Source organism: Parus major, chromosome 24 (assembly GCF_001522545.3).
Source record: "Parus major isolate Abel chromosome 24, Parus_major1.1, whole genome shotgun sequence".
NCBI lineage: Eukaryota > Metazoa > Chordata > Aves > Passeriformes > Paridae > Parus > Parus major.
The window spans coordinates 6148090-6165147 of NC_031792.1; the positions used below are offsets into that span (position 1 = coordinate 6148090).

At 46.9% G+C, this 17058-nt stretch overlaps 1 protein-coding gene across 3 annotated transcripts in view; it reads left to right on the plus strand.

Annotated features, from left to right (window-relative positions):
- The first annotated feature begins 354 nt into the window (after nucleotides 1–354).
- The window catches only part of KCNJ5 (potassium inwardly rectifying channel subfamily J member 5), a 23561-nt gene continuing 6857 nt past the window's right edge, over nucleotides 355–17058 (plus strand). Inside the window, exons 1-4 of one of the 3 annotated variants that reach the window (XM_033519662.1) lie at nucleotides 355–602; nucleotides 812–1087; nucleotides 3123–3335; nucleotides 10508–11454. In XM_033519662.1, the coding sequence (XP_033375553.1) occupies nucleotides 10515–11454 (940 nt within the window). In that variant the 5' untranslated portion in view covers nucleotides 355–602; nucleotides 812–1087; nucleotides 3123–3335; nucleotides 10508–10514. The other 2 variants (XM_015649717.3, XM_015649718.3) reach the window with 2 other exon arrangements.

Consider the following 17058-nt stretch of genomic DNA (forward strand, 5'->3'; position numbering starts at 1 on the left):
CCATCCCTGCTGCCCATCCCTGCTGCCCATCCCTGCTGTCCCTCCCTGCTGCCCATCCCTGCTGCCATCCCTGGTGCCCATCCCTGCTGCCCACCCTGGTGCCCATCCCTTCTCCCATCCCTTCTCCCATCCCTTCTCCCATCCCTGCTCCCATCCCTGCTGCCCATCCCTGCTGTCCATCCCTGCTGTCCCTCCCTGCTGTCCCTCCCTGCTGTCCATCCCTTCTCCCATCCCTGCTGTCCATCCCTGCTGTCCATCCCTGCTGTCCATCCCTGCTGCCATCCCGGGATGAGCCTGCAGGATGGGGAAGGGAGGCTCCCCCAGCCTGGGCCATGACCACCAGCCTTGAACAGACTCCGCTCCTCCAGGGCTGCTGTCCGGCCAAAACAAAGATTCCTTCTACATTTCCTAGCACAAAAATTCATTCCAAATCTTATTAACAGAGATGAGATGAAGGAGGAAACAGAGCTGATGCCATTCTGAAGGTGGCATTGTCCTTAGTGCTGGGGAAACAGCATCCAGGGACCTGCTCTGAAAGCCAACGCTGGGATTCAGGGGGCTGACTCTCCCACTGGATGAATTTACTCTTCAGTGATTTTTAAGTACGTTTGAATGCTCGTTAAAAATACCCAAACTGTGGCTGTACTTCCCAAACAGCGCTTTTATGAGGTTATCACAGACATACCCCTAAAAGGTAAAAGTAATTCTGCTGAAAAGACATTCCTGGCAGTTCTGAGCAGACAGAAGATCTGATGGAATTTCACAGGATTTGATCAACAGTTCATTACCATGGCCTTTGCTTTCATTGCAGGTGGTTTTGCTGCTGATTGGAATTCTGTCCTGAGCTGTTGCAGCCTTGCTGGGCCACCCTGAGCTGCTGCTGGGGAAACAGGAGCCAGGCTGGCTGGGCTGAGCTCCCTGCCCACGCCGTGCTGGAGTGGGAAATACAAACTAGCACGTGGAAAAGCAAAATTACATCTGCAAAACTGATTTTTGATGGCTGAAATCCTTGGTCTGTCTCCAGATTTCTGTCCCATCTGGACAGATCTGACATCCAGAGCAGAGAAGCAGAGCACTGATAAAAGGAGTGAGTATATAGAGATGGGCTTTTTTCTCCCAGTCCCTGGGCAATAGAACTATTAATAATATTAAAACTTGTGGTTATTTCCTTTTCTTCAGCATGTTTGTCCTTGATTTTCCCAGTCCAGTCTCCATAATAAGGTGTTATGTAGCTTAGATTTAAGCTAGTTAAGAGCCAAGTTTTCTGACCTACATGAAGTTCCATTAGTTCCCCTTTTCCCCTGTTCCAAAACAAATAAAAAACCCCACAAATAATAAATTGTAAAATGTCTATATAGGAAAGTAAAAATATAATTCCAATGCTGATGTATTTCATTAGTGATAGTGTAACTTTTAAAAAAGATAAATTGAAAAATCATTCAAAGCAGAACAAAAAGCAGCTTGCAGATCCCAGCAATACCTGCAACAGTGCTTTGGTTTGGGTAAATTCTCTTTTCCTGACCAGAAAAATCTTCTGTGAAAGCTTTTCTGGTGGGCTGTAATGTGGGTGCTTCTGGAATAGGGAATCAGGGAGGACAGAGGACAGGACTGTGGGAACAGGGCAACAAAGCCTGGGGGTAACCTGCAGTCACCAGGCAGATCTGCCAGAGATATGCAGCTGGCCTGACATTTGCTTTTCAGAAAAGGAAATATTTCACTAAGCTGGGGAGACAGTGTGGTATTATCAGCGACAAATAAAAATAAAAGAAAACAGAAAAAATAAAAAGAAAATAGAAAAAATAAAATAAAATAAAGAAAAAATAAAATAAAGAAAAAATAAAATAAAATAAAGAAAAAATAAAATAAAATAAAAAAATAGAAAAAATAAATTAGGAAAAATAAAATAAAGAAAAAAAATAAAAATAAAATAGGAAATAAAATAAAATAAAATAGGAAATAAAATAAAATAAAATAGGAAATAAAATAGGAAATAAAATAAAATAAGAAATAAAATAGGAAATAAAATAAAATAAAATAGGAAATAAAATAAAATAGGAAATAAAATAAAATAGGAAATAAAATAGGAAATAAAATAAAATAGGAAATAAAATAGGAAATAAAATAGAATAGGAAATAAAATAGGAAATAAAATAAAATAAGAAATAAAATAGGAAATAAAATAAATTAAAATAGGAAATAAAATAAAATAAAATAAAATAAAATAAAATAAAATAAAATAAAATAAAATAAAATCTGAAGCTCTTTGAGAGCGCTCCCGGGGACTGGGCTGGATCCCAGGCAAGCCCCACAGTTCGGGCAGTAAACAGAGCCCGATGGGCAGGGGAACAGCGCCGGGGGAACCTCGCCCTCCCCCTTCTCCCCACTTTCCCACAGTCCCTGCTCCAGCCCGGCGGAGTTTCCACGGTGCCGGTGACGATTTTCACACGTGTGAAAATCCCCTCCTCCCGGCTTCGGGGAGCGCTCGGTGGGACCGAGCCAGCCCAGGGGCGCTCCGGGAGGATCGGGGAGCGCTCGGCGCTGCGGGAGCCGCCCGGAGCCCCCCGCTGCCGGCCCCGGTGAGCTCGGAGGTGTTTCCCGAGCTCCCCGGGCAGGGATTCGCCTCTCCCCCTGCCCACCCTCCCGGCAGCCCAAACCCCTCCCTCGCCCCCCGCCCCTGCGCTCATTGAGAACTGATAAGGCGCCGTCACACGCAGCTCCGCGCCCTCCCTCTGCCCCAGCCCTTGAAAAGCTGGGGAGCAGCCCGGCCCCGCGGAACGGGGGAGGGCAGGGGCGCAGAGAGGCGGCCCAAGGACAGGCACAAGTGGCACGGCAGCGGCGGAGGGTGAGGGCTTGGAGCGGAGCGGGGAGATCAGGGACAGCCAGGGACAGGGGCGTGGGCAATCTCAGTGCCACATCGATGTTTGCTGCGAGCAGGCAGCGGGAAGGAGGCAGGAGGCAGCCCGGGGCTCCCAGGACGATCCCGGCTCCCTGGTGATGGCATGGACCGGCATCCCGCAGCCTCTCCCGGCCCCGGTGCTGCCCCCGGCCAGCTGCCCCCCGGAGCCCAGGCTGATGCGGAGCCGCTCGTAGCAAGTAAGTTACCGATTCCTTTGTTATTCCAGGTCACTCCCGATCGGCTCTGGCTGCACAGGATCGGGAGCCCGGCAGGACAAACGCGGAGCTGTTGGGCCAGCGGGATGCCAGGCTCCTGTGTCCGAACCCGCCCGGCTTTGAGCTGTGGACGTGTTCCTGCCTAACTCACAGCTGCCACGGAACTCTTTGGGAAGGCAGGGATTGGATGCTGATCTTGGGCAAAAGCACTGTCAGATCTAAAGGTGTGATGCAGGAAAAAACATTAAAAAATAGGAACTGCTCAGATACAGGATTAGTGGAAATCACTGGAATGAAAAGGGCACCAGGAGACTGATCAGTGAGCAGCCCTGAATTGTGTGGGGTGACTCCATAATCCTTATCTGGAGTCCAAGATTAAATTCTTTCATAATTAGGATACTTGCCAGTCACTTTGGAGTTACAGAGCCCTGTCAGTGCAGTTTCCAGATGAGGAAGTGGCACAGTCAGCCCTTGGAGGGGACAGGGAATGCAGTGCACTGGGAATCCCTCGGGGCTTATGGCTTTGGGAAGTAAAAGCATGACTGATTTTTTTATGTCCTGTTGCATCACTCAGAAAGGTGCCTGGGGTTCTCTTTGTGCCAGCACACGGTGGTTGGGAGCACCAGGTTAACTTTTACACAGCATCTCTCCCTTGGATTTGAACAGGGAGTTTCAGGAAACAGCTGAGAACTGCTAGAAACTGGTCCTGTCCCAAAAAACTTACCTGTGGCTTTTGGAGATTGTCATCAAGCAGCTCCTTCCTCCTATACCCTTTTACTTGAAAGTAGATTTTGGATTTGTGGAAGAAGAGCTCAGAGGAAAACCAAACTGGCTTTTCTCACTGGTTCTCTGAGCAGTCCAAGCAACCAGGATCTCCCGAGAAGGTGGGGAGTGTGTGGGGCAGTGTTTGTGCTGCAGCAGTTATTTCACTTCTGGGTTCAGTTCTTTGCCTCACTATTCCTACCCTGTAGAGATAAAGGATGAGGGTAATTTCTGATTCCCATGGCAGAATATTTTCCATCTCTGGAAAGCTCCAGCCCAATTATTTGCCAAAAAAAAAAAAGGCAAATAGATCTTTGGAGTAATATTCCAACACAACACTCCAGACTCCACTATTTAAGTCACCCACTTTCCATTGGGTTTGAGGTCAGGAAAGGCACTTGGACACCTGGGGCAAGCACTGGTCCTTGCCCAATGGCTTGGTATGAGGTCAGTTTGTCCCTCTGTGACTCCTGATCCTTTTCTGCAGTGGATTCAAACACTGATGAAGGCCTTGGGGCAAAAAGAGCCTGTGTTTGGTAAATCTATCTGTGAACTTTTTGGCTGCAAGGTACTGCAGAAGTGTGAAGTGGTTCGAAAGTTTTATTGTATTTTTTTAAAGCAGCTGCAGATTACAGAGTGATTCTCTGTTGCTGTGATGATGAATTCCTAAACAATGAAGAATGGGAACATTGGTGCTCCTGGGGCAGGATTTTCTCCTAGAACTGAGATTCTGCTTTCCCAACGTTCAGTATTTGCTGTTCAGAGTAAACAACTGAGAGCAGGAGAAACAGGAGTGTCTGATCAGGACAAAGGTGTCCCTGTCTTTGTTTGGTGGTGTTGGTTGAAAGACAATGGTCAGATTTTCAATGACACCATAAGGTGTCCCTAAAATAGAGCTGGGGTGAGAGGCCAGGGAAAGAGAGGCTGCAGAGTGCCTCAGGCACCGTCACTTCCTTGGTGGTGGAAGGTTCACACTGATCTAGTTCCAGCCTTTATTTGTTGTTGCTAGAGAAAATATCATTTGACTGTTCCAAATCATGGAAAACACCTAAGAGCACAATGTCGTGGTTGCATCCTTTGCACAGGGACTGGTCAAGCTCAAGGTCTTTAATGCAATGACGTGCAAGAGAATTGTCTGGGATTGGATTAAATCCTCCCATCCTTCCTGTGCCATAAGAGATACTCCCAATTTTATAGAAACTCCATATTCTCCAGTCCTTGAGCTCTAAAACATTGTAAAATCCTGAATGATGGCTCATAAAGTGTTTTCTAGTTTTCATCTTTTTCTGTTAAAAAACCACACACAGTCTCTCTCCTCATCACAGTTTTGTTTCTTCACTATTTTCTGTATAGTTCTAGAGTATTATATTTAATGCAGCTGTGAACTTGTGCCATGTGTGGTGGTTTTTATACTTTAATCCATAGATGAGGGAAAATTGTATTTGAAACCTGTAGCTATTTGAGAAACAGAAACTGCCTTTGTTGGCTTTGGAAATAATCTTGCTGGGTTATTCATCTGATGGATCAGGCTATGGAGGCTTTGCAGAGTGATCTTCAGACACACCTGAAGCAGACAGAGATGTATTGCTGCTGGACTGGGGGAAGGAGGAAAGAGTTCTGCAATGATTCCAGGTGCTCATTTAGGATTTTGGAATGGCTAAATGTTATTCCTGCCCTGTCACAGACTCCCAACTGAGTGTAGAAGACCCAAATGTCTTTGTGAGTGACTCCCCCATCCTGAAATATGGGCAATAGAGCCCAGGCATCTTGGGAAATACATAAATAAGATTTTACAGCACATGATACCTGTGTTGAGTGCTGTGAAATACTTGGATACTCTGGGATTGGGAGAGTCACGTTCCTCCCTCACAACTGACAGGATATCAGAGGAGAAGGATGGATTGGGGGGTAACTCAAGGGTAAAAGGAAAGTGAAAATGTCCATAAACCCTTCCTTGGGGTCAGATTGGCTCCCTGGCCAGAGATTTCCTTTGGAAAAGCACCTTCTGTTGGGGTATTCTGAGCCAGGAGCACTGTGGGCACACAGGAGCTGTCACAGCCCAGCTCTGTGACAAGCACAAAGCCACCCTGGCCCTGCAGGTGAACTGGCAGCCGCTCATCTTTGTGTCCTGGTGGCAGGGCCAGGGCTACTCCAGCCCCAGAGGAATCTGCTGTCTCATCCTGAGTGTCAGGAAAGTGGTGCTGGGACTTGCCAAACACTCACAGAGGAGATGAGAGGCACCTTCCCAGCTCAGTGCTGAGCGAGGTGACACTTGGAGAGGCAATTACTGGGGTCAGGGACCTTGTGAACCACATTTGTTTGTGGAGTGCCTCGGGTCTCCCTTCCTGTGCAGAATCTTTTTCCCTGGCTTTCAAGAGCACAACTTTTCTTCATCCTTCCCTCCACCTGTGGATCTCCAAGCACTTCCCAAACAGGCAGCCACCAAAACCCCAAACCTATAAAGTCAGAAAGATGGACTTTACCCCAAATCCACCTGCCTTTCCTCACCTTGCATGCACAGGTGTGTGTGGCAAGGCAGTCAGGTGGAGCTGACTGTGCAGTCCCACTCACACACAGGCAGTGAGTGAGAGGATGGAGGAAGGATGCCTTTCCCAGGGAAATCAAAGCCCCACCTCAGTCCGAGCCTATCTCAAGTCATTTTTCTTCAGAGTGTCAAAGGCCTTCTTCTCCTAAGATTTCTCTTTCCTCCATCTTCCCATGAGCCCTCAGTGTTCAGTAGCCAATACTTTTATTCTCTTCAGGTGCTGCTGCTTTCATTTCCTTTATTCCTGCACCTGCTTTCCTATGTTGCTCCTGTCTGACAAGAATTCAGAATTTCATTCCCTTGCAGCACTGTAACCTAAAGCAGAATTATGTGGCCCAGAAGAACCTGGGCACAGTAACCTGCTTTATGTGGTGTGGGCCAGCTGGCAGCAGAAGAACCAGGTCAGGTTTTTTAGTAATCTCTGTTTGGTATTAATGGTTGCTTGTTGAGAAGTACAGGACTCATTGTCTGGAAAAAAAAGAAGACAGGGTTAAGTGGAAAAAAAAAAAATCTTCTGGGAAGGTGTGGGAGGTTTGCTAAAGAACAGTTGCTCAATTATTCTCCTAATGTGAGAAAACACAGGCATCGGGTTTAAAAGAAACAAAAAGAAGTCTGCTTTTACACAAACTTGATGACAAATTCATGTCTTTAAACTCCACCTGCCTGCCAGTTTAGTCCTTTCCAGCATCAAATCCCATCCCCATGGAAATTTGTGTGTTTACTGCAGCAATTGTTTAAATGGAAAAGGCCCTCTGGTCAGCAAGGAAAGAAGTTTCTTAAAGTGTTTTATTTCCTTGATGTCCCTGGCAAATTGCTGGAGCTGCCAGGAGCACATCAGCTCTGTCAGGAGGGGCTGGGAGCTGCTCTGCAGAACACTGCTGCCTGGAGATTCTCACCTAACCCCAGACTGACTCCTGGGCAGCAAATCCCAGCCCCTAAATGTCACTGCCTGCCCCCAGTGTGTCATCTGGGCAGAGCTGAACATCAACACGGCTGATAAAAACCTCTCTGCAAGGCTGATAATGCACTGACTCACAGCTCCTCATGCAGTAGCCTGTCCTAAAGGAAGGGAGCTTTGTTCAGAAGTGACATTTTTATTATCCTGGCCTCCTTTAACCGAAGATGGTAAATGCCAAAGAAACAGAAGAGTGCCTGTAAGAGGCAATTTCACCTCCTGGCTCTCTGTGCTGGAAGGAGCAGGCATTCCCAGACTGGAGCTGAAATCTCTGGGAGATGCATGAATACATTTACCATGATATGGCAGAGATGTTCATGCCTGGCAGCAGTGGCTGTGTGCTACACCATGAAGGGTTAACCAGGGCCTTACACACTTACACTGCTCCTTTCATTTGGGCTAAAGCTCCCCAGGGCAGTTAAAATCATAAAGGAATGACAACAAATTTCCTGGAAGATTCTCGTGCCTGGGAATCTCATAGACCATTCACATCCATATCACAAATTTTACTGTTGTGGAATTAAGGCAGAAGGAAAAGCAGTGACTTGCTGAGAATTAGAAAACCCTGGAATCCTTTGGAACAGAAAGTTGGATAGTGTGCAGCCATCCAAAGCTGTGCTCAAACTGCTAACCAGGAACATTCTGTTTAAAGACTCTGAAGCAAAAATTCAAATGCTTAATTACTTTCAATAATCACAGACTCATGTTATGCTCATATTGCAATGGGAGAGTTAAAGATTAAATATTGGTAGAAATAGTAATGCCACTGAAGCTGTCAGTGAACTTTTTATCCAGCAGGAATTTTTCAGCTTTACTGGATCACTTGGAAAATGTTCCTGAAGGTTTGCAGGGATGTTTCAGCTGAGCTGTTGCTGGAGATCAGTAGCACCACCAGAGATGTTGCCAGCCCTGTGAATGTTTTAGTTCAAAAGATTCCTCTGTACATTCTTTAAAGGGCAATTCCTCAAACCTGCTCCACCAGAGTGATCTTTCCAGGGATTCAGGATTTTTGGTTGCTTTTCCTCTATTCTGTTCTTTGTAATAAGTTTTAAGATCCCTTTGGTCTCTTTGGTGTAAATCTAGAACATGAAACCTTCCACTCTAGATTGAAGTCTGGAACTGGATTGTTCTCTCTCCCATGGTGCCAGTGATAGCTTCAAATTTACTCTTATAACAAAATTATTTTTAAAACAAGTCTTGAAAGCAACAAGCAACACATGTTTTACATTTAGATTGATGACAAGCTTTTTAGTCCAAATGAAGTAATTTTAGATTGATCAATCAATGCAAATATACATCAAGAAATATTATTTGTAAGAAGGAAGCAAGGAGATTCTTCACTACCTGATTCCCAGTGGATGGGAGGCTTCTTTCCTCGTTAAAGAGGGGAAAAAAGTGTGTGATTGTTCTGCAATGTGCTTTCACATGTTGGGAAGTGACAGTCAAGCTGTGCCCTTGCCAATTTTCAACATCTTGTAGCACTTTGCACACGTGTAAAGAGAGGAAGTTCAGAGGAGAGCCAGGCCAGTGGGTCTGGGGGTTTCCATTGCAGCTGAGGATGTGTGTGATACCCCGAGCCGGCTCTCAGGAGGGACAGAAACAGAAGAGGGGTGACTCTTCTGCCAAAATCCAGGCTGCTTCCCCTGGAGGAAGGGGACACACAGCACTGGGATTATGCACCCCATGTCCCGGTTTTCCATCCCAGAGCTGAAATGCCCGTCCCTGCCCCTTGCCGTGGCTGCAGGGCTCGGCAGTGCACAGATGGTTTGGGCTCCCTGCAGGCAGAGCCGGCAGCGCTGGTTCCAGCAACAGGCTCGGCTGCTTCGTTGGAGCGGTGATGGATGGTGACTTAGACAAGGGCCACGAGGAATTCTCTGCCATTAACCAGACTTGGCTGCAGCCGAATGGAAGTGATAATTTGTTGCTTCATTTATTCATCCTGCCTCTGCTTCCTTCCCGCCCACCCTTTGTGCTTTTTAATACTGAAAAGATGAAGCTACTTTGCTCAGTCTTAAAAATTGTCTCTCCCAAGATACTCTTAATTGTATCTCTACACCTTTTCTCATTCACAGGAGCATAAGAAGATTAAAGATAGAGGGAGCAGTAATAGATTTAGTTAGGTTTTAATAGGATTTGCAGAGGACAATGCAGGGAATGAACGCCATAGAAAATATTGCTGCTCTATCTTTGATATCCCTAAGGCTCCTTAGGTAGTCTTTGACAGAGATTTTGTCTGTGCCCTGCATCCAGAGTCAAGACTCTCATTTTTTAAAGGAGTATGTAATCATCTCAGTAAACAGGATGTTACATTACAACTGGCAGAAAGCACTGCCGCCTTCATCTCGTGTTATTTATTTGTATCCCGTTAAGTATAACTCGGAATGTCGACAGTGGGCTTTTTAATAACTCTCTGATGCATTCCTAAAAGTGCCCAGTGATTTTGTCTAATGTCAGGTGGAGCAAAGGGGTGAGCTCTGATAGATCTCATTGGCAGCAGGCCTGGATTCATCACACCCTCACACATGGGATTCAAGATGCTTAATTAAATGTTTATTTCATGTTTAAAACCCAGGCTTACAAATAAACTTCCAGAAGGTGATTCAGCACTCCTGAAATCTGAATTATCCCTGGAGATACCTTTCTCTGCTGACTGCAAGGGAAGCCTTCATGCATAATTTAGACTCATGTGAGAGTTAGGTAGACAGTGGTACTCAGCATTTTCTCTTAATTTCTGAGGTTTCTCTTGATATGCACCCAAAACCTGAGGCATGAAAAAGCTCCAGTCCCTCCTGAAAAGATGTTGATGTATCTTCACTTTGTTCTGAGTTGTGATCTTAAGCAAATTTGGTGTGTAAAAAAATCTAAGGACAAGAAAATACCCCAAAATGTTCCAAGATTTAAGTGTTCCACACTCCCACAGAGTGCCCATCACCCCAGTAGTGGCTGATGTTGGAAGGGCCTGTGTGTTATAAATCAGTCTTTAATTCCAGGTCACTGCAAGGCTGTGTTTAACAAGTGGCAGTTGTGAGAGAAGTGTGAACCCTCCAAAAACAACATCCTGATGGTCCAGATAGTGAAACAAAATGGTTTTTGTCTCTTTGCCCTCTGCCTGAAACTCTTTCCTTGTTGTGCAGCCCAGCCATGGCTGGAGATTCCCGGATCTTCATGAACCAGGACATGGACATTGGGGTCACATCCCGGGAGCCCAAGAAGATCCCCAAGCAGGCTCGGGATGACGTCCCCATCGCCACGGACAGGACCCGGCTCATTTCCGCCGAGGGCAAGAAGCCACGGCAGCGCTACATGGAGAAGAGTGGCAAGTGCAACGTGCACCACGGGAACGTCCAGGAGACCTACCGGTACCTCAGCGACCTCTTCACCACCCTGGTGGACCTCAAGTGGCGCTTCAACCTGCTGGTCTTCACCATGGTCTACACCATCACCTGGCTGTTCTTTGGGTTCATCTGGTGGCTCATCGCCTACATCCGGGGAGACCTGGACCACCTGGAAGATGAGAACTGGATCCCCTGCGTCGAAAACCTCAGCGGATTTGTGTCGGCGTTCCTGTTTTCCATCGAGACCGAGACGACCATCGGGTACGGCCACAGGGTCATCACAGAGAAGTGTCCCGAGGGCATCGTGCTGCTCCTGGTCCAGGCCATCCTGGGCTCCATCGTCAACGCCTTCATGGTGGGATGCATGTTCGTCAAGATCAGCCAACCAAAGAAGAGGGCGGAGACCCTCATGTTCTCCAACAACGCCGTCATTTCCATGAGGGATGAGAAGCTCTGCCTCATGTTCCGGGTCGGGGACCTCCGCAATTCCCACATTGTCGAGGCTTCCATTCGAGCCAAACTGATTAAGTCCAAGCAGACCAAAGAAGGAGAGTTTATTCCCCTGAATCAAACGGACATCAACGTGGGATTTGACACCGGAGACGACAGGTTGTTCCTGGTGTCCCCTCTCATCATCTCACATGAGATCAATGAGAAAAGCCCCTTCTGGGAGATGTCCCGCACCCAGCTGGAGAAGGAGGAGTTTGAGATTGTGGTCATCCTGGAAGGGATGGTGGAAGCCACAGGTAAGGATGTGTCAGCAATCAGTGACTGTTTGGAGGAGGAAAGGGGCACAGTGCATTGCGGGCAGTTTGGCATTAGGTTTTCACTGTCTGTGTCACCTGGACTGGGAACACAGTGAGGTTTGTCCTTGGGTAGTGCCTGACTCAGTGGGGTGTGTGAGATAACCAGTAGTGGAAAATGGGGCCTTTAGCTCATGCTGTAGGGTTTCACCCTCTTTTTTTTGTAGTGCTTCACCCTCTTTTATAAGTCTGGGATTGAGGTGAATGGGTAAGTCCTGGAGCTGCCCATAATCACTCAGAACTGATCCAGGGGAGGAAAAGCAATGGATTAAAGGAATTCTTGAAGTCCCTGGTGGTCCTGTTTCCTGTGATCAAAATTCATGGTGCAAATCTTTCCCCATTTCTCCTCTGTATTAAAGATTGGCTGTAACTGTGCTATTTTAGGTACTGCTGTAGTGTTGATTTTAATGGGTGCTGTGAAGTGCCCAAGTCTCACTGTATCCCATAAAGCAGCACGTGCTGAGGCTGAATGACTTGCACGTGGTGCAGGACACACATTCCCAGAAGGAACTCAAAGAGGATAAATACAGAAACTGCTTTTGTGACTCTTGCAGCCCTGCAGCTGCTGAACAGCTCAGACAAAGCTGGGTAATGGGAGATTAGGAGATATCCTCAGCCATTCCCAGTTTCCTCCTAGGGGTGTATTTGTGACAGGCAATAAAAGAACTCTGTGTCTGTGTATAGTGAATCTGGAAAAGCAGTAAGGCTCAGCTTTCCAGGGAGCAGGAAAGGCAGCTGAGGGGAGGGATGGGCACACAGGCTCCTTCCCACAGGAGCTCTGCCTGGCCAGGTGGCTGCACCTGGCAGTCGTGGCACCGTGGGCCATTTCCACTTGTGTGAATCCCTTTGCTCCAGGTTTGGGGAGGAGCTGGAAGCTCTTCCTGCTGCACTTGTGGCACAGCAAGTGTTCCCAAGCCCCTGAGATGCTCAGGTCCCTTCCAGGCAGGGTTTTCCAGCTCGGGGTGGGCAGAATGCCTTGATGGAATCAGGGTCTGCAGGGGGAAAGGGCTGCTCTCTCTGAGGAGAGCTCTTCTGGCTAAAGATGCACAAAGTCAGAGATGCAAAAAAAAGCTTTTACAAGCAGTTTTCCCCTTTGGTGTTCCAGGATTTTAGTTATGAGCCCAGGGTTTTCCTGTGGGTGGTGGTTGGATTTTGTTTTCCATCTCGATGAGGTTCTCTCTGAGTCATTAGCAGGGGTTTTCAGCTTGTTACAAGTACTCAGTGGTGTCAGCACCCTGTCTCACAGATTCTGCCCTTTGCTGACTGTTATCCCCTCCTGGAGATTTGCTCATTAGTCTCCCAACAGCCAGAGGAGGAAAAATCTCACAAATTCCTTCATCCCAAACCTTTGCTCTCAAAAACAGCTGCCTAAGAGGTAATTCAGTGTCCCAGAGTCTCCCTTTAGTAGCTGTAGGTGACTTTCACAAACAGAGCTGATGGGAGGTGATTGATAAATTGCATTCCATTGGGGCTGGAGTATGTGCTATGGAAGTGGAATTCACCTGGCATTTCCAGGAAAATGTTCTTCCCCAGCAGAGCATTGTAGAGACATGGCAAAGGAAGGGGTGGGTGGAAAAGACTATCAAAGGCAAGGATTTGTAACAGTGATTTATTCTGCAGCCTAAACATTTATTAGAGGCTGGAGCCTCCTAATCTGAGCATGGAATGCAGCTCCTTGTTTGTCCAAAGCCTCTTTCCTCATCACACAGTGACACTATAAATGCTTTGAACCCCTGCTGCTCTGCCTTCCTCGCAGGAAGGCTCAGCCTCTGCTGGGGATGTGTGAGAGGAAGTCATTATCAATAACAACCTCGGAATTAAAAGCATGGCAGAGGAATAATATTGCCTTACAAATGGGCTCCTCTCCCAGAGGGATTGCACAGACCGGGCTGTAAGGACATTAAGGAGCATACATCTGTGGAAATGAATTATCCTGAGCTCAGAAGGCAGCCTGGGAAGTCCCACACTGGAGCTGGAGGAGGTGTTTTTCACTGAACTCAAAGCTGAGTGGACCTTGGATGATTCCAGAACCCAATTTGGAGGCTGAGGTGGGTCCTGAGGGACCTGTGGCAGCCAGAGGCGTGGGATATTTTGTCACAAGAATAGTGGCTTGCAGAAACAGTTTTTGTGCTTTCCTGCTTCATGCTCACACTTGGGAATATTGATAAAGCACTTTGGGGTTACTAAACCCCAAATATATAGGGATATATGGATATATAGGATATAGGGATATATGGATATATAGGGATATATGGAGGGATATATGTTATCCCTCCACACCTTAAAATCTGCTCCAAGCAAATTCTTCAGGTCCTTCCCAGCCCTGCTCAAGCCCCATCTGCTCTCAGGAGTGGTGTGATATTTACTCCCAGCTGGACTTCTGTTAAATCCTGACACTGTCACAGCCTGGTCGGATTCAGGGCAGTGTAAAATACAACAGAACATTTGTTCCCTTAGCAACCCCTATGGAGAATTAGGAATCCACCCTCCAGAGTTCAGAGGTACCACTGGTCAGAATATACAGCTCTGTTTTCCATAAGGTGTTTGGAAGGCAGGTCAGAATGGTCATTGGCAACATATCAATGACTACAGAAATTTAAGCATGAGTAAAAGTGGGGATATTTTTCACTGATCATTTGGGACAGTGATTTTGTAGCTATTTTCAGTAGATTTAACCAGGCACACACATATTACAAATGTAATGTATTGTCTCCTCTCAAACAAGCAGCTCTATTTACTGACATTTAAGTTTAATTCTGACCCAGTAGAAGGCAAAGACGGTAAATAGCTTCAAATGAAAAGTGTAGAGTAAATTCTGAGGAGTTCACACCCTTCAAGTCACTGGGTTTTTACAAAGTGAAACACTGTGGCTTAAAAAAAAAAAATTGCATTCAAATTGTCTTGGCTTTTGAAAGGCCTGAGTAACAGCACACTGAAGAACAGCAGCTGACCAGCCAGCCTGAAATGCTGTGGGTTCATTGGGGTGAGGAAGATAACAAACACCACAATAATGTGGTGTTATTGCAGGGAGAGCTCCACAGAGCCAGCCATGGCACAAAGGCACACACACCTTTCCCCATCCATATCTGGGATGGGAGAGGCTCTGGGGCTCTGCCAGCCCATGGAAAAGGCCAAAGGGAGAGCGAGTTTCTGGGCAGACCTGATGTGGTCATTGCTGGGTGAAATAAGCACTGTGAAGACAAAGTCAATATTGCTGACAGGAGTTCTGACTCCCAGGGCTGCTCCGTGGGCGTCTCGGGGGCGGCAGCATCACCCACAGTGCTCCTGCTGAACTGGGCACAGGGAATTCATCATCTTCACCTTATCACAAAGGGACTCTTGTCAGGATCAGCTGCCCCAAATCTGACCTGCAATAAAAGGGAACAAATCAAAGGTGGGGAATCTGTTTGCACAGTGAATACATTTTTCCTTTCCCTGCTGCTCTGCTTCCCAAAATCTCAGGGCCACCCTGGTGACAGGACAGCTCCCGATTGCTGCTGGCCAGAGCTCCTGCCCTTCCCCTGCTGATCCCAAAGTGAACAGAGTGTTCTAAAGCTGCTGGGACAGGGAAGAGCAGGGGAGGTCCAGGCCCCCCTCCCATGTGGTGCAAAGTCAGCTGCCTTGTGATGAAGGATTTGGCTGATCCAGTTAGGGAACATTAGCAAGTCCAATTTTTTTTAAATAATGTTTTTCTCTGTAAGCCATCACTCCATGTGCTGACACTCTCTGCATATCTTACAGGACTTTCTGGCAGGTAATTTGAAGGGACTCTTTTCCAGCTTTACCCTTCCTCTGCTATTTGCTGACAGTTACCCAAATCCTGCTTTTTCCATAGATTCCTGCTGCCCTCGTTCCCTGGGCACCGTGTCCAGCACTGCTGCTCCCTGGGCACAGAGGTGGCAGAGCTTGTTACTCCACTCCTGGTCCTCCCTGGTTTTCACTGCCTCTTTTTCCCAGCACAATTAAATAAGGCACAAGAGACGCTCCAGATGCCTGATTAGTCTAGTCACTAAATGAAGTTTTAATGGACTCTTATGTAAGTACAGGTATATATTTTTCTGGCTTAGAGTCAGTGTGATAAAAGGGGATTTAATGATTAGAAGTAATTAACCCATCCTGTCCCTGTGGGAGTGTAGGCAAACAGCAGAGTTTTCACACCTCAATTTATCCACTTTTGCAGAGGACAGAGTATGGTTTCCTGGCTGTAAATGTAGGGCCAAATGGAGTAGTCACAACAAAAGATATGCTGAAATTAATCATGATTTTCATGGGAGCACAAAGGAAGAGTGAAATTACTGAATGGAGTTTCTGAGCATTCATCATCTGGTTTGGGTTGTCTTGTGTTGTTTTGCATTTTGCATATGAATAAGTTTTCTGCAAGGAGGACCTTGCAGAAGTGCTACAGAAACAGCCTAAAAATGATAGGGAAGAGATGTCTCAGGTGATGGTGTTCGTGAGCAGGACTGTCCTGTGGAGGAGAGGCTGCCTGAGGTGCCTCTGCACTCACTGCAAACCCTAGAGAAGTTTCTGCTCTGGCCATGGCTAGAGACATGGCAATAGAATCCAAGGTCTTTACATGATAAAGTCCTTTAATTATATTTTTCTCAGTGCCTAGGAGCATTTGTATGCCTGGAGAGCATTCAGAAAAATTAAAATCCTATTACTCTCCTCTGGCATAAATATCAAAGTGAATCAAGCCCAGCCATGTCCTCTAAAGGAGACAAGCACGCATAATTGCAGGACCAGGCTCCTACCTTCTAATATTTCTTTTCAAGTTGAAATAATATTGACTTGTTGGAGGTTACAGTGTTCTTTGGTCTAATTAACACAGAGGGATTAATAACTTTTATAACTTACCATATGCTAATGTAAATTAAAAGACACATATTGCTTAATTACAGCAATAGAATTTAAATTTTTTATACCTTTTCCTTGCCACCCATAAACTTCCATTGCTGCCACTGCACCTCTGAGGCCATCATTTCCTGGGCAGTGGGTGTTCCACAGCTTCAGAGCATCCAGGAGAAAGAGAAAAGTCATCCTGGACACAACAGAATGGGCAAACAAGGGCAGAGGAGGGAGATCACTGCCAGCAGTGTCCGTGTCGGAGGGGCCTGAGCAGATCTGGCCCAGCCCAGGCAGCCACATGACATTTCCCAGCAGATAATCACTGAGCTCCCTGGCATTTCAATGAGCACAGTTAATTTTAGCCCGATGAAAAATGTTGTCTTGACAGCCCCAGGGGCTGGGATATCTCTGCCCACTGAGGAGGTTCAGGCCATGGAGCAGCACTGGAAGATTCACCTCTGCTTGGGATGGGATCCCATTGAAGCCTGGGGAGATTCTAGGGTTGGCAGAGCACCCTCTGTGTCTCCCTCTGCTCTCCCATTAACCCTCCAGTGAGGTCACCTGGCCAGGATGGGATGTTTGCCAAAAATCAGCATCCTCCAACAGCTGCAGAGCCTTTGGTGGCCAGCAGACAGCTGCAGATGCAGATTTGGGGCAATAAGGCCCAGCTTTGTCTGGGCTCCAGGAGCACTGTCCCCT